A 26,420-nucleotide genomic window follows, 5' to 3' on the forward strand; every position below is an offset into this window, starting at 1 on the left:
GTAGTAGAGCACCTATGGAGACATTCATCTTGAACTGTTGCTACACAGCTGAGTAACCTTCACTTCTTCCTCAAGAAATGTCCCTGTGGATGATCCACTCTAGGCGACTTAGTAGCAGTGCCCCATAGGATGGGAGAGACTTTGGAGCTGGCAGAATGGCTGTTGAACATGCTGTTGTCAGGGATGTGACTGCTTGAGATTCCTGGGTAATAGCATAATGTTGTGTAAAAGTATATTGGGATGTCCATATCACTGCAATGCAGATTTCAATCTAGGAAACATTCTGAAAGGCTACTGATGTGACTGTACCTGTAGCATGTGCACATATCCTCTGTGGTAGAATATACACATATCCTCTATGGTGTGTGCATTCCTTGGCATTGGTAGCAGAGCCTGATGCATCCCACCATCCAACTGGAGTGTCTTTAGCTGGATATCGAATTGTACTTGAAATGTTCAACTACTGAGTCAAAAAGTTTTGGTGAGGTCCGGAATGGCTTAGTTTTCCAAACAGAATGACAACACTTTTCTGACGTTAAGGATGTGCAAGATGATTTCTAATGCACTATTATGGGATCTGGGGAAGAATACTGGAGATACAAGGATTGTTTAATGTGAAAAGTGCAAACCTTAGGGAGGGTTCTCAGGATAACTTTATCTTTGAAAAATATAATGTATGGCAGGGTCTGCCACAAGTGCTTCTAGCTGTCCAGCATGTCTGGCTGACGTGATCACCACAAAGGAGACTTTTGTGAATAGGTACAGTAATGAGCAGGTGGCTAGTGGCTCAAATGATTTCTGAGAGAGAGCTCTGAGGACTAGATTCAAGTTCTAGGGAGACATAGGGGGTGAGGCATTTGGATATAGGATGGATATAGGATGGTGATGCCCTTTAAGAAGCATTTGGTGGTAGGGTGAGTAAACACTGTATTATTGTGTATTTTGACATAGAATGTAAGGATAGTTGCTAGATGTACCCTCATGGAGCTGAGGGACAGGCCTGCGTATTTTAACTCTAGGAGATAGTCCAAGATGAGTGAAGCAGTGCTATTCGGGAATCAGTTTGTTTTGCAGTTCAACAGGTGTTAAACCTGTTCTATTTTGTGTGCAGATCATACAAGTAGATTATGTCCTACTGTGCAGTAAGATATTCAGAACTTGTGATGAACATGCTAATTTAGTGTCTGAGAGCCAAACTCTATAAGTCATGCCTTGAGCTGAAGCATCCGTACGTTTGGGTGCTGGATTTGGCTCTGTCATTGTGTGAGCAGGTAGTCAACAGGAATGATGTGACTGGGGGACAGATGGAAAGCCAAAGATGATAAAGGTACAGGTTGTCCTTGCTATAATATGTTCCAAAAAACTTGGACTTACAGTGAAACAACTTAAAGTGGGGAATTTTTTTCCCATGGCAAACTTTCATTTGCACAATTTTTTCTGAGCAACTTAAGAGCAGGGAATGGAAGGATTTATAACACATCAGTTCCTAAAGCATCAGTAACTTTAGTGAGGAACAAATGTATACTAGGGCAACTTATAGCAGGAACGCCCTGTACCAGCTTTATCTGCACCATGCTTGGGCTAGTAAAATCACTGTTGCCTTGTTGAGTGGATTTTGTCTTCCACCTTGGGTGGCACTGGAAATGCAGAGTTTGGGTATGAGTGCCAGTTGAGGAGGAAAGCATCGTCCATCAAGTTTGCCAACACGTGGTCTGGATCAAAAGGTTTTGTATTTTATATTCCTGGCCATGGAAAAGAGGCCAATGATTAGGTAACACCACTGGTTGACTATGGTATTCAAGATTCCGTTGTTCAGTTTTCACTCATAGTCTGTGGGGAACCATCTGCTGTGTTTGTCTGCTGTTATGTTCAGGGACATAGATAAGGCAGGCGGTTGACAGGTGAATAATGTACTGGATACACCAATTCCACTGCTTGATAGCCTTGGCACAGAAAAGCAAACCCCAACCTGTGTGTTTATAGAAAATATTGTCTGTGAGCTTCCAAACAGTAGTGCTGACAACGTGTGGAAAGAAATGGAAACAAGTACATCAAACTGCCCAGAATTCCAGTAAGTTTATGTGCAAATTCTGTTCAATTGTAGGCCAGAGACTCTGTGCTGTATAATGTCAAATGTGAACTCCCCAGTCCTTATGGGAGGGATTGGTGGTGGTATTGTGTGCAGGCGGATTTTAAACAAAGGAGACTCAGAGCAAAGCATGTCAAAGCATGTTTGTATGAGAGAGTTACCTTGTGCAGTAACGTCTATTCTTCAACATATGTGTCCCCGTGTGTGTTCCACTTGAGGTGCTGGGCTAGTCCCGGTGCTGCAAACTGGAAAATCTTCATCAGCAACAGCCCTTCCAGAACGCGCATGTGCTCGTGCTGTCTCGTGCCGTTCGTGCCGTTACAGCTGAGCGTGGGCCGGCTTATCAGTTTCCTCCCAACCAGAAGCGTCTGAAAGAAAAAAACAGAAGCTCCGAAGCAGGGAGGAGGGTGGGACGTGGACTACCCACAGGGACACACTTCTTGAAGAACAGACATTACTGCACAAGGTGAGTAACTCTCTCTTCGTCGAGTAGTGTCCCCGAGGGTGCTCCACTCAAGGTGAGTACACAGCAGTGGTCCAATGCTATCGCTGTGCTTTGGACTTATGGCTCTGCGCTATGTCCAGAACTGCTTGAATCATTCTTCGATATTTTCGCGAGGGCATAATGTCTGGTGAAGGTAAGAGCAGATGACCAAGTTGGTGCATGGCATATGTCCTGCAAGGGTACACCTCTAAGGTAAGCAGTGGATGCAGCCATGCCTCTGGTGGAGTGGGTGTGAGGGCGTCTTGGTAAAGGTTCATGCTGTAGGGTATAACAACGTGTGATGCAAGAGACGATTAAGTTGGAAATACGTTGTGCAGAGAGCTGTTAGCCTTTCGAACGCTCAGCCATGGCTAGAAAAAGATGCCAAGACTTCCTGAAAGCATGTGTTCTGCCCAGGTTGAAGGCTAGCGCTCACCTGACATCGAACGTATGCAGTCGTGAGTCTTCTGGTGAAGAATGTGGTATTGGATAGAATGTTCACAGGCTTATGGGCTCATTTATATGAAAAGGAAAATTCACCTTCGGCAAGAAGGGGGGGTGGACACGGAGCACTACCCCAGCTCAGAGAATAGTGTGTACAGTGGGTCGACGGACAGAGCTGCCAGTTCACTGACTAGACATGCTGAAGTGATTGCAAGCAGGAACATCACCGTTCATCGTGAGCATGCATAAGTTGCACATCGCCAGTGGCTCAAAGAGGGGGTGAGTCAGAGTGTCCAATACTAAGGCCAGGTCCCGTGGCTCTCATGGAATCTTGTAAGCCAGATACAAATTCCCGAGCCCCTTTAAAAACCTTTTGGTGAGTGGATGGGCGAACAGCGAATGATCGTCGATGGAAAGACAGAAGGCCAAGATTGCTGCCAGATGAACTTTAAGCGAAACAATTGCCAACCCCGCCATCTTTAGGTGCAGAATGTAATCAAGCACCTGCTGGACAGAGGGTCAAAATTCCTTGCCGCACATCAAGATTGGAACCGATACCATTTATAGAGAGGTCTTGCGAATGGTGTGGCGCCTGCTGTTTATTAACACGTCTCACTGCCTGAGAGCAGGTCATTTCTGGCAATTGGAGCCAGTTAGGAGCCACGCCATCAGGTGCATGCAATCAATGTCTGGATGCACCATCGTACCATGTTGTTGAGACAGTAAATTGGACAGCCTCAGTAGTCATCATGGCTGAGCCACCAACATTCTCGACAATAGCATCAGCCAAGTCTGTCGGGGCCAAAAGGGTGCTATGAAAATTACTGTTGCACCCTCCAATGTTATCTTCTCCAGTGCCTTCAGAATGAAAGGAAGAGGAGGAAAAGCGCACAGCAGATGGTGACGACTCCAGTCTAGTAAGAAGGCATCCCCCAAGGAAACCGTGCTGACACCCGGTCACGAGCAATAACGATGGCACTTTCTGTTGTGACAAGTGGCAAAAAGGTCTATACTCGGGAACCCCCAGAGATGGAAAAGATCACGAACAACTTCATTGTGTAACTCCCATTCATGTTGGGGAAGGAAGTGTCTGCTGAGGGTATGACATTGTCCTTGCCGTGAAGGTATGATGTGGTAAGGGTTATACCATGCCAAATTGTCCAGTTCCACAGACGTATAACCTCTGCGCAAAGGGGGTGTGAGCGTGCACCACTTTGCCTGTTGATATAGTAAACCGTGCATATATTGTCAGTGAGAATGTGAATCGTAGGACTTCGGATCATGTGGAGAAAGTGCTTTCAGGCGTTGAATACAGCTCACAACTTGAGGAATTTTATGTGTTGTAGGGATTCCTGGGGCGTCCAGAGCCCCTGAACCCGATGCTCTTGCAGATGGGCACCCCAACCGATCAAGGAAGTGTCCGTTGTGATCTGCATTGAGGGCTTCTGTCCGTGAAAGGAGACCCCTGCTAGCAAATTTTTGGGGCTGTCCCACCATGCTACCAAAGTCCTCACATGCTTGGGAATAGACTGTTCTTTTCGTGCCGTGTACACCTAGTGTGTAAACAGTGAATAGCCAGTGCTGGAGGCTGCACAGGTGAAGTCTTGCATGTGACACCACATATGTGGTAGCGGCCATATGCCAGAGCAGCTGTAGGCAGGTAAGTATGCAGGATTTGGGAGCAGTAGACAGTCTGAACCAAATCCCAGATCAATTTGAATCTCCTTGTGGGTAAGCATACCCTTGCATTCAGTGCATCAAGCCTCACGCCAATGAATTCCAGGTCATGACGACTCAGCATCAAGGACAACTTCTCGAAGTTGATTATGAGCCCCAAAGCCTTGAACACCGTCGTGGTAGTGGCAACTGCCCATATAGCCTCGTTGAGGGTAGGGGCATTTAAAAGACAGACGTCAAGATATGGGAAAATCATGATATCGAGACATAGAAGGTAAGCAGCCATCACTGCCAGGGTCTTGGAAAACATTCGTGTCGCTGCTGAAAGACCGAAGGGTAACACCCGATATTGGTAATGTTCTGCGCCCACTACAAAATGAAGGAATCGCCTGTGGGCCGGATGAATCGTTATATGAAAATAGGCATCCTGCAGGTCAAGGAACGCGAACCAATCCCCTTTGTCAAGAGCCAGGATGATAGAGGCTAACATAACCATCTTAAATTTCTGTTTCCGCAGGTGACGGTTGAGCCGACATAGGTCCAGGATAGGTCTCCAACCACCTGACTTCTCCTGGGTGAGGAAGTACCGAGAGTAAAATCCTTTCCCTCGGAACTGAATAGGTACTCTCTCCACTGCCCCATGGTAAGTAGATGAGAAACTTGCTGTAGAAGAGTCTCATGAGAGAGGTCCCTGAAAAGGGATGGGGATGGTGGGGTTGGGAGAGGGATTGAGTTGAAAGGAATGGCATATCTTGAAGTGATTATGTCGTTGACCCAACAGTCGGAGGAAATCAGAGACCAACGGTGTTGATAAGGTCTCAACCAATGATGGAATAAAGCTTGCAGATTGTGTAGAGCCTCCGTCAAAGGCGTGATGCGCAGTCCCATGACCGACACGTCAAACTTGCTGCCACCCCTGCTGGTGACTGGGAACCTTAAGTTGTCGTTGTTTCTGTTGGCGCTGTCTTGACCTCTGCTGCTCATATGGTCTGGCACGGAATGTCGCAAAAGAGTGCCTCTTGTTTGTTATAGGGCATGCCTCTTGTTTGTTATAGGGCATATATCTCTTGCACTTATACAGAGGCATGTACATCCCCAGCGTTCTCAACATTGTGCGGGAGTCTTTGCCTGAATGGAATATCTGACCGGTGGATTGAGCAGTGACTAGCGATTAAAAGGTAAGTCTTCTACCTTGTTTAATAGCTCCTTTGGGGCAGCGGTTTGATGTAACCAAGACACACGAAGCATGATACAGCAGTAGCTGTGGCTCTAGCTGTTGTGTTGGCTGTGTCAAGTGCAATCTGCAGTGCTGTTTGAGCTGTTGTGTAGCTCTCCTGTATTACCGCTTTTAAAATGTGACGCTTAGAGTCCAGTAAATGTTCTAGAAGAAGGACTAATTTTGAATAATTGTCAAAATCGTGATTTGCGAGGGGAGAGTGGAGCACCCTCGGGGACACTACTCAACGAAGAATGTTTGTACTCCACAGCTAGCCAACATTTCAGGCTTCACCTGTGTAGTCGTGCATGTTTGACCACAAAGGTGCACACCACCATATGACCTAGTAGTTGTAGGCATTGTTGTGCCATGGTTTATGGGGCATTCCCATAAGGAGATGACCAGGCTAGTAATGGCATGGAAATGATTAGGCAGAGAGGAGGATGTGGCAGCAGCAAGGTGAACACATACGGACTCTAGCTGCTGTGTGGATTGTATTGCTGATTTCTGTGTGTTTATTTGTAGGCCCACGCATTGACAACATCTCAACATTGGGTTGGCATCATGGATGGCTTTCGCATGAGTGTGCAGTTTGAGCAGACAATGTTCCAGGTAGGGAACGTTTTCTTGTTTCCTAAGGTGTGTGGTCACTACCACAAAGAGCTTGGAAAAGACACTGAGGGCTGTCGAGAGTCCAAAGGGCAGAACTTTAAAGGGACAGGGAAGGTGGATGGTTAAGGAGCACAGAAAGGAAGAGTATGGTACTGCCAGGTCTAACGACCTGCAGGGTCCATTTGTTGGTGGTAATCATGGAATCATAGAATACTAGAACTGGAAGAGACCTTGAGAGGTCATTGTTTCCAGTTCCCTGCCCTCACAGCAAGGCCAAGCACAGTATAGTCTATCCCTGATAGATGATGCATCATGATCCATTCCAGATAGGAGTGAAGGTTGTTGGAAAAACTGAGTATTGAGTGTGCACTAAAGAGAGGAAGAGCTCTTCCAGACCCTTGACCAAACCTTCAAATCTTCTTAGTAGAGGGTGGAGATTAGGGCACTGAGGTCAATAGTGATCTACAATGCTATAGCCTCTGTCTGTGTCACCGTCATTGGTCATATGACCTCTTGTGTTGAGAGTTATATGGGTATCCACTTCTCTGATATGGTTGGTATCTAAACTACTGTCTTGTCATGGCAGGTGTCTGCATGCCCAGGGATGGCAGAGTGGCTCAAGAGTTCTGCATTGAGTGAAGCACCCCGTTGGTTGTTGCTGCAAAGAGCTGCCCTGTGTCAAAAGGGAGATCTCCCATCATGCTCTGGATCTCTCTGGGGAATGTCGTGGGGTTGCATGAAGAGGCCCACCTCATGGTTATTATAGTGGCTGAGAGTTGAGCTGCTACATCCACAGTATCTAGAGTCTCTTGGAACAAGGTATGTGCAATCTTTTGCCCCTCTGTGACAAAGGCTTGAAACCGCTGTCTTTTGTCCTCTTGGAAATCTTTAAATAAACTCTGCAAACTTAGCATAATTTTTGTGGTCCTATTTAGCAAGCAATGAGGTGTAATTTGCGACCCTGAATTGGAATGTGGCTAAAGCGTATACTTTGCAATGAAAGGTTTCCAGTCTTCTTTTATCTATCCAAAGAGGTTGTTCTAGATTGTTTAGAATATGGGTTCACTGGCTCACCACTTTCTGAGCCCATAGTGGATGACATAGCACATACTATCTGCTCTCTTATAAGTGAGTGTTACAATGGCTAAAATCTGCCACACTGATTTTGCCAAGTCTAGAATTACTCCATTGACTGGCAAAATTATCTTAAGTGAGAAGGGTGGCTGCAGTATATCAGACAATTCATGTTGTGTTTTTGACATTTCCTCTATATCTTTGCAGAGTTCCACTGCCATTTGTTTATACTCATTTGCAAGACTTCTTTAATCAGCCACAGTGGGTGGCTACGGAGGCAGAGCAGCCTTATTAGCCTGAAAACATGTCAGAGTATATCTTCTGAGTGGTAGTCACCATGTAAATCCCTTTTCCCTGACTCATTGAGTTGTGGAGGTGATGGCTGAGATTCAGTGTTGCTTCTCTGAAGGGAGTCTGTCATCTGTGGTATGATATATAGCAGTGGACTCCAACGTTTTGGGGCTGCCAGGCCCCTGGAGGCAGGGCCGAGCACGCGCCACACACACCTGGGGCTGCACCTGCGCTGCATGCCCGGGGCCAGCACCGCGTATGTGCCTGGCGCAAGAATGGCTTGGGCCAGCCCTGGTCACTAGGAGGGTGCACATAAATGCCCCAGCGGGCACCATGGAGCCTGCTAGCACCACGTTGGGGACCACTGATAGGGTCCCCATGGATTCCAATATGGCCAGGGATCTGAGAATAGTGGGAGGGGTGACCCCACTGATGACCCTAACACTGCACTGGATAGTTGTAATAGAGTTGGTACGTTAGTTATTTGTCAAATCTGTTCTCTTGAGGGAGGAGAGTGGTGAGGAAAAAAGCCTGTGTGCTCTTCAGTGGTATAGGGGAAAGCTATCTGTAAGTAGCCATGCAAGTAGATGGGAAAGGTGCTGCAAACAAGAGGGGTACTAGCACTGGGGAAGATTCGCAGGTCTCTGTGGTGAATGTAAGCCTATGGTGGGCAAGATGTAATATTGCTGCTGTAAGCTGGCAAAGCTGTACTGTACTTTGCAGGCAAGGAATGACTAGTCTCAGCCTTGACACTAAAGCTGTCAATGCCAAGTCTGTCTGTGATGCTGCCAATGCTAGCAAAGTGGCAGAGTGGCCTCATGAGCATCATCACTGATGCTATGAAAGGTAGATGCAATGGAATTTCACCCTCCAGTTCCTGTCTCTGCATGCCCAAGACTTCAATTTAGCACAAGGGGCATATTTTAGGGGGAATATGCCCCTTGTCCAAACAGCAGACACACTAGCTGTGCTCATTGGAGATAGGTGTAGTCTCCATGCAGGAGGCACATTTCTTGAAGTGAGGGGAGTCCCATCTCAACACCTGGGAGCTGTTTGAGGCAGAAACAGGGAAGCACAACAGGCTCGTTGATATGAACGGAGCATATTTTAGGAAGCTATGCTGGGTGAGATCTTAAGGTGACCGCATCTTTTGTAAATATGGTATAAGGTGGTGATGACATGAGGGTTGCGAGCTAGCTCATTCTACGTGCCGAAGTCAAAGTAAGTAAAAAGAAAGATTTAATTGTAAGCAGGTGCAGAGAAGCTGTAGCCATTGGTTCGAATGGCAGGTGCGTCAACGTCTCTAGCACCATATCGAGATTCCAGGAAGGTGGTGGAGGCCTTCGTGGGGGGTTGAGATTCGTAAGACCCCCTCAGAAACCGTTTTGTTATGGGGTGCAAGAACACAGAAACTCCATCTATCATGTGATGAAAGGCCGTGATCGCTCTCAGGTGTACTCGTAAAGAGAATATAGATAGACCCCCTTGTTGCAGGTGTAGCATATAGTCGAGTATTTTATGCAATGGTGAAAAATTTGGATCGATATCATTTTTGACACACCAGGCCTGAAACCTAGTCCACTTCGCAGAGTATGCGGCCCATGTGGAGCTCTTCCTGCTAGACATTAGTACATGCTTAACTGGATCAGAGCAGAGGTTCTTGAATGTCATGAACCACTTAGCATCCAACCTGTCAAATGTAAGATTTCCGGGTGCCTAAGGGAGCCGTTCCATTGGGTTAGAAGGTTTGGGAAAATGGGAAGACGGTATGGGGTTTTGATTGACAGCTGATGAAGTATCGAATAGCATGATTAGCGAGCCCACGCGGGGGCTATGAGGATCACATGAGCCGCATCCAGTGTGATTTTCTCTATAATCTTGGGTACAAGTACCACTGGCGGGAAGGCATAAAGTAATGATGTTCCCCAATGAAGGAGAAAGGCGTCTCCCAAGGAATAGTGACCTATTCCTGCCCTGGACCAATATCTTGGACATTTCACATTGTCTTGTGTTGCAAACAGGTCTATTGATGGAAAGCCCTAACCCGATATAGAATGTCGGTTTGGATCTCCCATTTGTGATCATGGGGAAACTGCTGCTTAGTGAATCTGCAACGATGTTGTTTATTCCAGGTAAGTACGACACTAGAAGAAACGTCTTGTTGCAGATACACCGATTCCGCAAGTGAATTGCTTCTGTGCAGAGACCGAGAACGAACCCTGGCTTGTCTGTTGACAGAATACTTGGTGCCACATTGTCTGTGAGCACTCTGGTTGTTGTGCCCCTTATGTGCAATTTGAAATGCTTGCACGCTTGAAATACTGCCCGCAGATCTAGTATGTTGATGTGCAGCAACATTTCTGCTTTAGACCATTTGCCTTAAACTGTTAGGTTGTCCATGTGGGCGCCCCACCCTGGAAGGGAGGCATCGATGGTTATTTGCTTTGCAGTTGGGACCGATGAAAGGGGTCACCCCGCAACAGATTTTCTGGTTTGGTCCACCATTGCAAGGAGGCCTTGACATGTGGGGATAGAGTCACCAATCTGTGGACACTGTGCTTCCCCGGAATGTAAACTGAAGCTATCCAGTGCTGGAAGCATCTGAAATGTAACCTTGCATGTTGGACATGAGAGTAGCAGCCGCCATATGGCCTATCACCTGCAAACAAGTGTATACTGGCATCATTGCAGGATGTGTGATGGTGTTTATTAGGTCTTGAATTGCGTGGAAGCGCTCTGTTGGTAAGTATGCGCAAGCTGCTGTTGCATCTAGCTATGCCCCTATAAAAATCAAGTTCTGAGTTGGCTCAGAACTGATTTTTGTATGTTTATAACAAGGCCAAGAGACTTGAATATCTGGATTGTTATTTTCACTGCCTGGGCCGCCTCTGCATGAGTGCAACTTCTGAGCAGGCAATTATCCAGATAGGGAAAAATCATCACCTCTGCTTTGCATAGGTGAGCTGCTACAACTGCCAGGGTTTTGGAAAATACCCTGGAAGAACATGCCAGGCCAAATGGAAGCACTTTGTACTGAAAGTGTTTGTCTTCCACTATATAACTCATAGACTTTAAGGTCAGAAGGGACCATTATGATCATCTAGTCTAACCCCCTGCTCAGTGCAGGCCACAGAATCTTACCCATCCCCTCCTAGAATAATCCTCTCACCTATATCTCAGATATTGAAGCCTTCAAATACTCTGAAGATCCCAAGATGCAGAGAATCCTCCAGCTGTGATCTGTACCCCATGCTACAGAGGAAAGCGAAAAACCTCCAGTGCCTCTGCCAATCTACCCTGGAGGAAAAGTCCTTCCCGACCCCAAATATAGCGATCAGATAAACCCTGAGCATGTGGGCAAGACTCACCAGCCAGACACGCAGAAAGTTCTCTAGAGTAACTTCTATCATCCCTCCATTGACCTATTTACCACTGATAATGAATGGTCAATTAATTACCAAGATCATGTTATCTCATCAAACCATCCCCTTCATAAACCATCTAGTTTAATCTTGAAGCCAGATAGATCTTTTGCCCCCACTTCTTCCCTTGGAAGGCCGTTCCAGAACCTCACTCCTCTAATGGTTAGAAACCTTCGTCTAATCTCAAGTCTAAACTTCCTACTAGCCAGCTTATATCCATTTGTTCTTGTGTCCACATTGGTATTAAGCTTAAATAATTTCTCTCCCTCCCTGGTATTTATCCCTCTAATATATTTAAAGAGTGCAATCATGTCCCCCCTCAGCCTTCTTTTGGTTAAGGTAAACAAGCCAACCTCCTTGAGTCTCCTTTCATAAGACAGGTTTTCCATTCCTCGGATCATCCTAGTGGTCCTTCTTTGTACCTGTTCCAGTTTGAATTCATCCTTCTTAAACATGGGAGACCAGAACTGCACACAGTATTCCAAATGGGGTCTCACCAATGCCTTCTATAATGGCACTAACACCTCCTTATCCCTACTGGAAATACTTCGCCTAATACATCCTAATCCGTATTAGCCTTTTTCATGGCCATGTCACAATGGCGGCTCATAGTCATCCTATAATCAACCAGGACTCCAAGATCCTTCTCCTCCTCAGTTACTTCCAACTGATGTGTCCCCAGCTTATAACTAAAATTCTTGTTATTAATCCCTAAATTATAACCTTACACTTCTCACTATTACATTTCATCCTATTGCTATCACTCCAATTTACAAGGTCATCCAGATCTTCCTGTATAATATTCCGATCCTTTTCTGAATTGGCAATACCTCCCAACTTTGTGTCATCCGCAAATTTTATCAGGACACTTCCACTTTTGGTGCCAAGGTCAGCGATAAAAAGATTAAATAAAATTGGCCCCAAAACTGATCCCTGAGGAATTCTGCTAGTAACCTTCCTCCAATCTGACAGTTCACCTTTCAATATGACCTGTTGTAGTCTCCCCTTTAACCAGTTGTTTATCCACCTCTCAACTTTCATATTAATCCCTATCTTTTCCAATTTAACCAATATTTGCCCATGTGGTACTGTATCAAATGCCTTACTAAATAACGAAGACATCGTCTGTGCGCTACATATATTGCAAAATGGAAATAAGCATCCTGTAGGTTGAGGACTGCGAACCAATCTCCCTTGTTCAGAGCTGGTATAATTGTAGCTAGGGTGATCATTTTGAAGCATTGTTCCTGGAGGTATCGGTTTAGACCTCATAGATCCAATATAGGTCTCCATCCTCCGTTCTTCTTTGGAGTAAGGAAATATCAAGAGTAGAACCCTTTCCCCTGGAATTCCTTGGGAACTCTCTCTATAGCTCCAATGGAGAGCAACTGATGGACCTCTTGTTTCAACCGATCCTCGTGAGATGGGTCCCTGAGAGAGACGGGATGGGTGGGATCATTGGGGGGAGTGAGAGAAAGGAAATGGTGAGACCGGAAGCTACAATTTCCAACACCCATTTGTCGGTGGTGATAGTGGACCAGTGATGGTAATACTGTCTTAGATGATGTTGGAAAAGAAGTGAGAATATCAGCATTGTTATAATATTTGACTGGATTATTAAACAGGTAACACATGCATGTGTGTACATATCCCTTCCAAACTGTAGTTTCTACCTCATGCACCTAATGAAGTAGGTTCCAGCCCATGAAAGTTTATGCCCAAATAAATCTGTTAAATCTTTAAGGTGCCACAGGACAACTCATTATTTTTGCTGAAATGATTAACATGGCTACCCCTCTGAAACACTTCAAATTAGATGATGAAAATATACTTTCAAATATTTTAAACACAGAGACAATTCAGGTATTTGGTCCAAGAACCATCTGGGGATCTGTCAAAAACATTGTTCCTACAACATATGGCAAGGCCTTTGTACAACACAATCTTTGACTCCTTTTAGCTTCTCTTCTGCTTCAGAATCCTCCAACTTCTACAACATGTGAAAATTATGTTTTTATAAATATATATAGCACAACTTTTTATATGCTTGCTAAACTGTACATAATACATTCCTCATTTCTAATACAAGTTTTGTTTTGATCATTACTGCAGATATTTTGATCTCCCCAGAATTTATGTCCCCCCAATAAAAACAGAAAAAAAAATCCCTAGCCTTCAAAGTTTTCAGAAATGTTACATCTCTCACTTTTACTATGATTTGCTTACTATATATTCTCAAAGTATTTTAGAGTTCATTACTGTTAGCAGTGAAGAATGAGGGAGAGAGAGCAGGATAATTTTATCACTTATATACCAACACAAATATTCTACATTCAGAATTTGGTTATTACATGGAGAAAAGGCAAGAGTCAGGAAACACACAGACTTTCATATTTCAAGAAGGGTTTTCAATGGTGAGCTGCAAGAACTTGCACATTGAGAATGTACAATACAAAAATTATTTATTAAAGTTTGCCACATAGTGTAAATTTTACAGTTACTTTATTTAAAAACAGCTAGCTATATTTTAAATGAAGTTTGTTCAGCTGTCAGATGTTGACAGTTTAGAAACAGAAATTTTGAATCAAACTTGCAATAGCATAAGTTATAGTATCTTATGCAGCATTCATATAAGTAAGTCCAAATATGTATAATTCTGTGCCAGTTTATATGAACCTAACTTCAACAAGCCACAGATGTTACAAGATGAAAACCATCACCTTATTTTATTCTCCGGTTAATGATTTTTCAACGTACCATTTTTTTTCATTTATATAGACTATTTGCTTTTAATCTCCAGTTGTGCCCTAACCAGTTTTCTGAACACCTCCACAGTTAACAGCTAGTTTCATCTTTTTTTCCATCCCATCCCAATATTGGCGATGATGCTTAACAACAGAACTGACAAATACTTTGGCACCAAGCTAATCAACCACAGCTCATCAGTATTCTTGGTTTATATTCCTTAAAACAATTCCACTCACTCTGCAGTGGTAAAATCTAAGACTAATAGAATTTTCCTCCACATAGGATTTTTGAAGTACAGGCAATCCCTGGGTTATGTACAAGATAGGGACTGTAGGTTTGTTCTTAAGTTGAATTTGTATGCAAGTTGGAACTGGTACATATTGAAGGGGAAACTCTAGCCAAACATTTTTCCAGAGCTCAGTTTTATTCTCCCACACCTCACTTCCCTCAGTCCTTTATTCTCAAGCTGAGGTGTCTGCTGAGAAAAGCCGCTCCGTGTCTCCCTGGTCTGCTGGAGGGAAGCAGCTAGTGCGGGGTTGCCTCACCCCGTTTGTAATTAGGGATCCGACTTACATCGGATCCATGTAACCTGGGGACTGCCTGTATTGCACTATGGAAGCTTTTCACAAACATATCAAAATAATATAAATTAGAAGAAGAAATAGGACAACAGAATAGCATGTTTACAATACATCCAATTTGGCCTCCTCATTTTTTTTTTTTTTTTTTTTGAGTAAGCAACAGATTCCATTTTTGGTAGCAGAATCTAAGCCAAGTATTTGATTCCTACCATCAAAGAGATATTATCTGAAAAGTATTACTTACCATTCTGGTCGGGTAACCTCTACATCAATAACTGTACCAGGAGGTGGATTCTGAAGTCTTCCACCCATATGTGCAAAGAACCTCGTATTCAATCGTTTCTTCACCACTATTACTGAAAGTCTTGGGCTAGAAAAGATATGAGCATCGTAAGAACAATTTTTGAAACTTCAAATTTAGAAAAAAATTTAATTAAAACTCTTTAAAAATAAATGTTCGGAATTACATCTTTAGTGATCCATTAGAAACCAGACTTCTAAATAAACTTTAATATGCAGATTTTAGTAGTTAGCTTTCACTTAATATATTGCTTCTACTCAGATATTTCAGCATGATTCACTACCATAGTAACTAATCACCTTTTGCATTTGCATAGTTGCAAACACCTGGGGATCCTAATTTCCCTACAATATTTATACAATATAGGTAGTACCTCTCTTAACTGAGAATGTGTGGTCTGGAAATGCTGCTGGACCACTGAGTCCAGGTATAAGGAGGTAGGGCCACAGGTCAGGAACATTTGTGTGGGGGAGCAACTTAGCCAGGAGCCCTGTGTTGAGGGATGGGGGGTACAGCAGGGAGTTCTGGTTCTGGAGGCCCCCAAAGCCAAAGAGCCCTGGCAGCCCCAAAAGCCAAAGAGCCCTGGCAGCCATGGAGGTCCAGCATGGCGAATCATTGCTGGGCAGGCAGCAGTGGGGTTCGGCTGGAGTCCTAGCCAGGGGAAGCACTGGTCATGGTGGGAGGGACGTCCTCTCATTTGGCAAATCCCCTTGGTTCGGGACCAGTATGGTCCTAAGGATGCCGGATGATGGAGGTTTAACCAGTATAAGGTTTCTTCTCTATTTTTTTTGTGCATATATTTTTAGTGTATGCTAATAATGTGTTGATTATACCTAAAATGTATAATCAACACATTATTAACATACACTAAAAATATATGCACACAAAAAATACTGCCATATGCTAAATATAGAAAAAAAAATAAGTATTTCACATCACCACTGGTCCATTTAGCATACTGTTTTGTTCCATTGAGTGTCAATACTCAGTTATACCAGCACTGACAGATTTAGAATTAATTCAAGGCTATTATTGAAACAACTGAAGATATAGAACCATGAAAATGCAAATAACTACATAAAAGAGGAAAAAATGATTAGCCTAGAATTGACATGTGGTCATGGTGAGACTGGATCTCATTCAAAGAGAGAGACCATAATTTACATGTACATCAAGTAACATCACATGGGCAAAAGGAGCAACAATATCTTTATTAATATTAGGTATGCACTTTGTAAAAGAATACGCAATAAAATAAAAACTCAATAAGCAAGAAAGCTGTTTGAGCACATCAATTACTGGATTAACTAATGCAAGAGCACACTAGTGTAAAGAAGAAAAATACAGTCTTTTAGCAGCCTTATTGCTTTTCAGAAGCATTACAGTGCATTTTACATCATGCCAACCTTTTTGTTGCATCATTGCATGCATCATAAGGGACTTACTTGTAATCTTTACCAACAGATTTCAAGCATTCCAAAAACTGAGGTACTTCATAGTTAACCAAAGTTTTTAGCTGACCATCTCCTACACCATCACGATACACGATAATGCGAGAAGGCATATGGTTATTGAAGCTGAACCAGGCTCTTAAAGCAGCTTTTGAAGAAGCAAATTAAAATTAATCAACTGAAAGACAAGTAGTAAAAATTCAGAATGGATCTGTATTACATGTTAAATGGCAATACATTAAGAACTCTTTCACTCCTGAGGCTTAGTCTAAACCTAAAACTTAGGTTAACCTAGCTATGTTGCTCATAGACTTTGAAAGTTCACTCCATTAAGAAACTTAAGTTGATCTAAGTCCCAGTGTACATGTCAGTAGGTGGAGGGCACAATTCTTCCATCATCTTAGCTACTGCCTCTCAAGGGGGTGGATTTATAACAGAAAAACCCCTTCTGTTTTATCAAATGTTACAGCAGCCTGGCTGCAATGCCACAGCTCTGGAACCTGGAGTGCAGTTATACCTTAAGTCCCTATTGATTCCAAATCAGACTGGCAGTAAGGGAAGGTTACTCACCTGTGCAGTATACTGAACTTCTTCGAGATGGTTGTCGCTGTCAGGGCTCCACTGCAGGTGCTTTAGTGCCACTGAGCAGCTCAAGGTCGGAGATTTGTGACAGCACTACCCTGGCCAACCACACACGTAGAGTCTGGGTGTGTTCTGAGGAGATTACTGTGCATGCATGCTCTACCCTCCCTCCCTCAGTTCCTTCTCTGACCCAGGTGTGTTGTTCCCGAAGCAGAGGAGAAGAGGGTGAGTGTGGAGCACCTATGGGCACAACCATCTCGAAGAACTCCAGTTACTGCACAGGTGAGTAACCTTCCCTTCAAGGAGTGTCCCCGTGGGTGCTCCACATTAGGTGACTACGAAGCAGTATTCTTGTTAGGAGGCGGTAGCTTTAGCTGCTGAGGATCTGTGATGGACAGTGTTGTTTGTCCAAATCTTGTATCAGTCTCAGAAAACGTCTGGAGTGCATAATGTTGTGTGAAAATATGCGCTGAAGCCTATGTGGAAGCCCTGCATATGTGTTCTGTAGGCACACCATGTAGGAATGCAGTTGCGACTGCCATGGCTCTTGTTGAGTGGGACTGCACCAGATATAGTGGCTTCTTCTGTGCCAAGATATATATCAGTCTTATGCATCCAGATATGTATTTTGATATGGGTAGACCCTGTGATCTTTCTGTGGATTTAATGAATAGCTGTGGGGTCTTTCTAAACGAGTTTGTTCATTGTAGGTAAAAGGCTAGGGCTCTACGGACATCAAGGCCATGGAGAACCTTCAGGGTTTTGGGAAGGAAACCAGTAAAGCATATAGGTTCATTGCAGTAGAATGAGGCAAGTACTTTCGGGAGGAATTTGGGGTGGGTTTACATCATTACCCTGTCTTGTGGAATACTGTGTAAGGGGGGTCAGCCATTAAGGTTGCCATCTCCCCCACTCGTCTAGCTGAGGTGACTGCTACCAGGAAGGCCACCTTCATCGATAAATTTAACAGCGAGCAAGTAGTAAGGGGCTTGAAGGGTTCCCCATAAAAGCTTTCAGCACTAGGTTCAAGTTCCATGCGGGTCCTAAGTCCTGGTGTGGAGGGAAGGTATTGTGGAGTCCCTTTAAAAAGCACTTGATGGAAGGGTGTGTGAAGACTGAGTTTTCCTGTATAGGGCCATAAAGAGCCAAAACAGCAGCAAGATGTACCCTTATGGAGCTTATGGAGAGGCCTGCGCATTGTGTATTTCCAGTAGGTGTAGTAAGATATGCAATATTCCTGTGTGTATGGGTTCATAGGTATGGGTTGCGCACCATGCCTTGAATCTCTTCCATTTTTGGATGTAGGCTTCTCTCATTGCAGGCCTTCTAGAGTTTTCAAGGATGACCTGAATTGCTTCTGGAAAGGATCTCTCCACGTTGTTCAGCTTAACATCCATGCTTGAAGATGCAATTTGTGGATGACCTGTTGTGGAATCTGACCACTCCTCTGTGTGAGGAGACACATGACTGATGGGAATTGTGTGATGGATGGTCAATCATTTGTAACAGGTAGGGATACTATGCCTGCCTGTGCAGATTGGCAGACTACTACTATCACTTTGCCCTGTCTTGTTTGATCTTGAGTATCACCCTGTGTATGAGAGGGAACGGGGGTGAATGTGTATAACAGGCGAGCTATCCATTGTATGCTGAATGCGTCCCCCAGTGAGTGGGAACCTATGCCTGCTCTGGAGCAATATAGGGGGCAGTGAGCATTCCTGTGGGTAGCGCATAGTTCCAGCACTGGGAATCACCATTTCCTGAATAGGTGGTGGGTGAGCACGGATTGATTTATCTCCCATTCATGATTTTGTGGGAATTGTCTGCTTAAACTGTCAGCCAGGGGGTTTCTTTGCCTGAAAGATAAGTTGCAACCAAAGTTATGTTCTGTGTGTTGCTCCGTTCCTAGAAGCACATGGCATCCTGGCATAATTGGAAGGATCATGCCCCTCTCCCTGCTTGTTGATATACTACATCGTAGTGATGCTGTCAGAAACTCAACTGTTTTGATCTGGATTAGAGGAAGAAAATGCCTGCATGAGTTCCTGATTGCCCTCAGTTCCAATAAGTTTATGTGGCATGTGGTTTCTTCGTGAGTCCAGTGACCTTGGACCGCCTTGTGATTTATGTGCGCCCTCAATCCTAGTAGTGAAGCATCCATCATTACTATAATTGATGGTATGCTGCGTTGGAACTGCACTCCAACGCATATGTTGCTGTGTATTTTCCACCATGCTAGGGATGATTTTATCTTGTTCGGTATGGACAGAAATTTGTGTAATGAGTGGGTTTGTGGCTGGTAGACTGTGCGTAACCAAGTCTGTAGTGGCCTCATGTGTAGGCGAGCACTGGGCACTGCGAATGTTGCCGCTGCCATGTGCCCCGGTATTTGCAGGCATAGTCTTGCTGTTATGACTGGACTGCTCTGTACTGTTGCTGGAATAAGAGTTTTATATCTTTTTATATTTGTATTTTAGGTTTAATAATGTATGATTTATGTTAAGGTAGGATTTTAGTTTCATATAAACACTAAAACCCTAGAATATTATTTATTTTATTTTAGGGTTTTAGTTTATCTATGTAACACATATAACATTTTACCAAAGAAGCCCTTTAGATAGATATACATTTCTTTGTTTTAAAGTTTAGTAAGTAAAGAGACAGGGTTTTGGTATTGTGTCTATGTTAAGGAGATTAGAAATATTGAAGGCCCAGGCCTTCTATGTGAATTGTTTTGATTTTGCTTAATATAAAACACTGCTGTTTACCTTGGAAGATTTCTGTGAAAGACTGTGTGAATGAGAAATATATCATCATAAAGATAAAGGTGAAGGCCACCGTTAGAGTCAGATGGCCAAGAAAGGAGGGGGCAATGCGGGTGAAGACAGACTGTAAAAAACAGACTGAGAAGAAACATATCGACATCTGAAGAAACATCAGTGCGGACCCATGGCCAAGGACTGACAGAACTGAAGGTTCTAAAGGTAAAGCTGGCACCCTTAAAAGGTAAAAGATTACAGGATGAGCCTCTTGGAGAAGTCTGGAATGTCAACATCAAAAGATAACAGTAACCAGTCACAGACTGACAGCGAAATCCACAGAGGAAAGGATTATAAAAGCAGGGTGCTTTGCCATTGAACTTTGGGTTCATCTTGCCACTAATTCCAGGAGCATCAGATCACAACCAACAGAAGCCCGGCTCCCCCTCTGTGATCTATCTGGCTGGTCACTAGATTGATCCAGACTTTGGATTGATAGCTATAACATCAACTGGCAGGACAGTGTGTATGGTGTGTGTGTGTGACTGAAAAGCATATGCTGACTCTTGTATTCTCAATAAATGCAGCGTAATGCCTTTTCCCGTATAAAAAAAATCTTGTGTGCTTTGTCTAGCATAACTGTTGCTATCAGATCCTTGACGGTCACCCATCTGTGGTGAGTTAAGTAAGCTCTGGCTTCCATGCAGTCCAGATGTGCTCCTATGAACTCCAGTGTTTGTGTTGGGGTCAAAATGCACTTTGTGGTGTTTATTTGTAAACCAAGATTTTTGAAGACTGTTTTTGCCAGTGTGACCAGTTGCTGTGCTTCTTGCTCTGTGCAGCTCGCTATAAGAAAATTGTCTAGATATGGGAATATTGAGATCTTGTTCTTGTGTAAATCAGTGCTGGACTGAGCCATACTTCCGCCCCGGGCAGTGGGTGCGCAACACATTCGCCGCCCCTGATTGCCAAATACTGTGGATGAGGTGGGATTGCTACCTAAGTGATTCTGGGGCTATCAGATCCTCGACCAATGCTTCAAAACTGTTGCCTGGATATTGATGGTTGTTAAGGGGAGGAGACTTGGTCAGTGGGCTGTCTTCACCTCTATTGTCTCTGACGTTGTCTATTGTTGTATTGATGCTGGTGTTGATTGAATGGTGTGTGTCTGAATCTTTGTTGGAATGACCTGTTTTGCTTTCTTCTTACAACAGATACCCGAATACTTAAGGTTCTGAGGGTATCCTTGAGTCCTTCAAAGTGTGCAGAGATGTATTTGTGGACTCTGCAAGAGCTTTGTACCCTCGAATAGGAGGTCTTCTACGGTGGACTGAACCTCTCTGGGAAATCCCAAAAGTTGGAGCCAGGAGGCTCGTTTCATTATTACAGCTGCTGCGAGTGATCTGACTGCTGTGTCTGCAGAGTCCAGCATGGCCTGCATAGCAGTATGGGATATTAATGTACCCTCCTTAATGTTTGTTTTAAACTGATCTCTCTTACTGTCTGGCAGCGAGTCAAAGGTTGTCAGTCAAAGATCTGGTGTGTGTATTTTGCTAATAATGCTGTGTAGTTAGCAATTCTATTTGTAGACAGCATGCAGATACATAAGCCTTTTTTCCCCATTGTGTCTAGTCTCTTCCAGTCCTTATCATATCAAGTTATTCATGTTGCCTGTTGTTTCCCCCTGGTTCACAGCTTCTACTACGAGGAAATCTGGTATCGGGTGTGAAAAAAGAAATTCTGCCCCCTTGTATTTTCTATCTACATGCTTACAAGTGAGGGTGGCTGATGCCAGTTTGAGCCATATATTTTTGGCAGGGTCCAGGACTGCCTCATTCATGGGGAGGCCAACTTTGCATGAGAGGATGTTTGTAGAATGTTTGTAAGCTCCTGTTGTGTCTGTGGCACATCTGAGAGAGATTTCTCCAGGGTGTCAATGATTCTTAAAAAGGTCTTGAAATGACCTAAAATCATCACCCGTAGCTGGTGGCTGGTTTATGATGGTATCCTCTGGGGACATGGAAGAATGCTGTGTGTGTAGAGAAGGAGGGGATTGCTGTTCTTCATCCATCTAGTCCACTTCCTGTTCCTCTGAGTCAGGACTGTTTTGCTCTATGGTATGGCTATTAGGTGCATGTGACATTGGTGTTTGGCTCATCTGCTGTGATTGGGTAAGCTGTTGCCTATAAGCTGCCCAGGGGTCCCAGTATGGCCAGGTAGGCAGAAACTGGGTTGGGAACCACTGTGGTATTTGCCATTGCTGGATGCTTTGATGTGCTTTGAGAGGTGTGTCACTTTAATTACAATGATTCGTGAGAAGTCTCCTCATTGTCACTGAGGGACAAAGCAGAAGAACTGGAGAATGAAATTGAAAGATTGTACCGTGAGGCATTTTGGGTACCGCCAGTGCCAAGGAGAGACGACCCAGATACAGGGCTGACTGAGAGCTCCGCTACAGTTGTAAACTGCGGCAGCAGCTGTAAAGTGGGCAGTGGTGGGAGGCAGGAGGCTTGTGGTGTGGAGAGTGGCATTATTGGGAATGCCAGCTGTTTGCTAAGTGAGAGTGGTGCTGGGTATGCTTGTGGTGCCGTTTTCATTGATTTGCTCGCAGTCACTGCCTTGTGTGAGCGGTGACTATTTGCATAGAAGCCCGAACCCGCAGCTGTTTGGCTCAGTGCCACTGTTGAGGTTTTGCCTCTGGCGGTTTTTGTGAGGAGGCTGTGGGTGTTTAGGTTTCCGGCTTTTCTCTGCTTATCATAACCCGTCTGCAGGGTTGCTGATGCAGCGTTTTTGTGAGGAGCATTCTTCCTCAATCATAGACTCATAGGACTGAAAGAGACCTCGAGAGGTCATCGAGTCCAGCCCCCTGCCCTCAAGGCAGGACCAAGCTCCGTCTACACCATCCCTGACAGATGTCTGTCTAACCTGTTCTTAAATATCTCCAGAGAGGGAGATTCCACTACCTCCCTTGGCAATTTATTCCAATATTTAACCACCCTGACAGTTAGGAATTTTTTCCTAATGTCCAATCTAAACCTCCCCTGCTGCACTTTAAGCCCATTACTCCTTGTCCTGTCCTCAGAAACCAAGAGGAACAAATTTTCTCCTTCCTCCTCCTGACACCCTTTTAGATATTTGAAAACTGCTATCATGTCCCCCCTTAATCTTCTTTTTTCCAAACTAAACAAGCCCAGTTCATGAAGCCTGGCTTCATAGGTCATGTTCTCTAGATCTTTAATCATTCTTGTCGCTGTTCTCTGTACCCTTTCCAATTTCTCCACATCATTCTTGAAATGTGGCACCCAGAACTGGACACAGTACTCCAGCTGAGGCATAACTAGTGCACAGTAGAGCGGCAGAATGACTTTACAAGTTTTGCTTACCACACACCTGTTGATACAACCTAGAATCATATTTGCTTTTTTTGCAACAGCATCACACTGTTGACTCATATTCAACTTGTGGTCCACTATGAATCCCTAGATCCCTTTCCGCCATGCTCCTTCCTAGACAGTCACTTCCCATCTTGTATGTATGGAACTGATTGCTCCACTTAGGAAGGAACACTTTGCATTTCTCTTTATTAAACTTCATCCTGTTTACCTCTGACCATTTCTCTAACTTGCTAAGGTCATTCTGAATTATGTCCCTATCCTCCAAAGAAGTTGCAACCCCACCCAGTTTGGTATCATCTGCAAACTTAATAAGCATATTCTCTATCCCAATATCTACATTATTGATGAAGATATTGAACAGTACGGGTCCCAAAACAGACCCTTGCGGAACTCCACTTGTTATCCCTTTCCAGCAGGATTTAGCACCGTTAACAACAACAACTCTCTGACTACGGTTATCCAGCCAATTATGCACCCACCTTATCGTGGCCTTATCTAAGTTATATTTGCCTAGTTTATCAATAAGAATATCATGCGAGACCGTATCAAATGCCTTACTAAAGTCTAGGTATATGACATCCACCGCTTCTCCCTTATCCGCAAGGCTTGTTATCCTATCAAAGAAAGCTATCAGATTAGTTTGGCATGACTTGTTCTTCACAAACCCATGCTGGCTATTCCCTATCACTTTATTACCTTCCAAGTGTTTGCATATGATTTCCTTAATTACCTGCTCCATTATCTTCCCTGGGACAGACGTTAAACTAACCGGTCTGTAGTTTCCTGGGTTGTTCTTATTCCCCTTTTTATAGATGGGCACAATATTTGCCCTTTTCCAGTCTTCTGGAATCTCCCGTCTTCCATGATTTTTTATGATCATAGGTAAAGGTTCAGATACCTCCTCTATCAGCTCCTTGAGTATCCTGGGATGCATTTCATCAGGACCTGGTGACTTGCTGACATCTAACTTTCCTAAGTGATTTTTAACTTGTTCTTTGTGTATCCTATCTTCTAAACTTACCCTCTCTGTGTTTGTATTCACTACGTTAGGCACACCTCCAGACTTCTCGGTGAAAACCGAAACAAAGAAGTCATTGAGCATCTCCGCCATTTCCAAGTTTCCTGTTAGTGCTTCTCCCTCCTCACTGAGCAGTGGACCTACCCCGTCCTTGGTCTTCCTCTTGCTTTTAATGTATTTATAAAAGGTCTTGTTTCCCTTTATGCCTGTAGTTAGTTTGATCTCATTTTGTGCCTCATTTGGGGAGTCAGTTCTCGAGGAAGAATAGGACCATTTCTTGGTTTTGTTTTCACGGTCCTTAGGACTCAACCCGGTATGTGCCGTTACCTCCAACTCTGTTCCAGGTGGTAGGAGTGGACTGCTCCATGTCACTGAGCCTTTTTCTCCATCTGGATTAGTTTAAGTTGCAGCTCCCTCGATCTCCTGAATCAGGCGTTGAGCTTTTGGCAGTACGGGCAATGGTCTGGAAGGTGTTGTTTGCCTGGACTGCAAATACGTTCAATGTGACTGTCAGAAATTGAAAAGAATAGCCTGCAACTTGTACTTTGTAAACCTAGACACGCCTGGCATATCCCAGAGAGCCTGACTGTGCAGGCTTGATGTGTGGCTTTTTGCTCTTGTCTATCAATGTGTTTTTCTTCTTTTTTTTTTTAAATAAGAAACTAAAGAGTCCAGAGAGTTGGGTTATGTCAATTAGGAAGAATGCCTGAGGTAATTTTTGGATAAAGAAGAAGGATGTGGTTGAAGGGAGACTGCTGATCAGTGACCAAAGCTGATGGTGGCAGAGAAGGAATTGGGGGGAGGGGCCGGCTGTGCAGGTGCAGTAGCCTCCTCAGAACACACACAGACTCTCTGCGTGTGTGGCCAGCCAAGGGTACTGCTGTCACAAATCTCTGACCTCAAGCTCAGCAACGATGAAGCACCTAAGGTGGAACACCCACAGGGACACTCCTCGAAGAAGAACGGAAAGTTTTTCCAGTTGCCTGAAAAGCACGTACAGACTAGTAGATGGGCTTTAATCATTCATCCACCCACACAACAAAACCTTGTTTGCTTGTGGCTCAATATATTACTAAATGTACTGAAGTTATCAGAATTGAACATATCCATGATATAAAGCTGTCTCTTATTAGCCAAGTTTCTATAATTTTAAACCATACTATGTTCATATTAATTCCTGAACTCCAAGATCACTTAAAAGTTCCAATCACAGTAATACAGTAGAAGAGCTTCATAGCCTATTGTGGTGGACTTTTCAGGTTGTAATATTCCATCTGAAAAGAACGGTTGGGATAATGAAGCCATTTTAGAATAATGTTCAACCAAACACAAAGTATCAAATTGCCCCAAATAATCTGCAAGATAACTTTCTTAGGAGTAATGTGTGTGCAAAATGCATTGGAAATCTGTTTATCTCCAGTAGAATTAAATACTGATTTATTTAAAATCAAGTTTTTCAAAAAAGCATTTAAAGGGGGATAACATGCAGTTTACTGAAAACAAAGTAGGTGAAGGAATGTCTTTTATTGCACCAACTTTTTCTCTGAAGAGCAGCTCTCAAAAATTTGTCTCGTTAAAAGTTGGCCCAATAAAACAGACATTCCTTTATCCACCTTCTCTCTCTAGTATCCTGAGACCAACATGGCTACAACACTGCACACTATAAAGTATCATTAGGAACATGCACATTAGGACTATGTCTAGACTACACAGTTTTTTAGAAAAAAAGTAGCCTTTTTTTGAGAGTCACCTGCGTCTAGACTGCCGTCGTGTTCTTTCAAAACTAAATTTTAAAAAAGTGGTGGCTTTTTTAATAGTGGTAAACCTCATTTCTGGAAAGAGCTCTTTCTGGGGGGGGGGGAGAGAAGGGGAAGGATTTCTTGAATGCAAACAGGGCTTTTTTGAAAGAGAGCATCCAGATTGCCTAGGTGCTCTCTTTTGAAAGAGCGGATCGCTTTTTCAAAAAGCGAAATTATTCACCTCGGTGCAGTAACTGTCGTTCTTCAAGATGTGTCCCCCCGTGGGTACTCCACCGTAGGTCCTCGGCTTGTCCTGACGCCGCAGAACAGAGAGTCTTCAGTAGCAGTATTCGGCTGGACTGCACATGCGCAGCAGCATCTTCCAGCTTTCGTGCTCTTTTCTGTGCTCACGCGGTCCGGCCCCTGCCAGTTCCTCGAGGTCACCTCAGAATCTGTGAGACAGAAAGAGAGATAGAGAGAGAGAGACTCTGAAGCGGGGAGGAGGGTGGGTAGTAGAGCACCCATGGGGACACACAT

The 26,420-nt window shown here is 44.0% G+C and overlaps 1 protein-coding gene across 4 annotated transcripts in view; it reads right to left on the bottom strand.

Annotated features, from left to right (window-relative positions):
- The window catches only part of PIWIL1 (piwi like RNA-mediated gene silencing 1), a 132,010-nt gene that overhangs the window by 23,387 nt on the left and 82,203 nt on the right, over positions 1 to 26,420 (bottom strand). For all 4 annotated transcript variants that reach the window (XM_075898455.2, XM_089775171.1, XM_075898454.2 and 1 more), the window contains exons 18-19: positions 16,385 to 16,538; positions 14,883 to 15,008 (exon numbers count right to left, since the gene is read on the bottom strand). In XM_075898455.2, coding sequence (XP_075754570.1) covers positions 14,883 to 15,008; positions 16,385 to 16,538 — 280 coding nt within the window. The remainder of the gene's footprint in view (positions 1 to 14,882; positions 15,009 to 16,384; positions 16,539 to 26,420) is intronic.

Source organism: Pelodiscus sinensis, chromosome Z, assembly GCF_052426305.1.
Source record: "Pelodiscus sinensis isolate ZL-2025 chromosome Z, ASM5242630v1, whole genome shotgun sequence".
Lineage (NCBI taxonomy): Eukaryota > Metazoa > Chordata > Testudines > Trionychidae > Pelodiscus > Pelodiscus sinensis.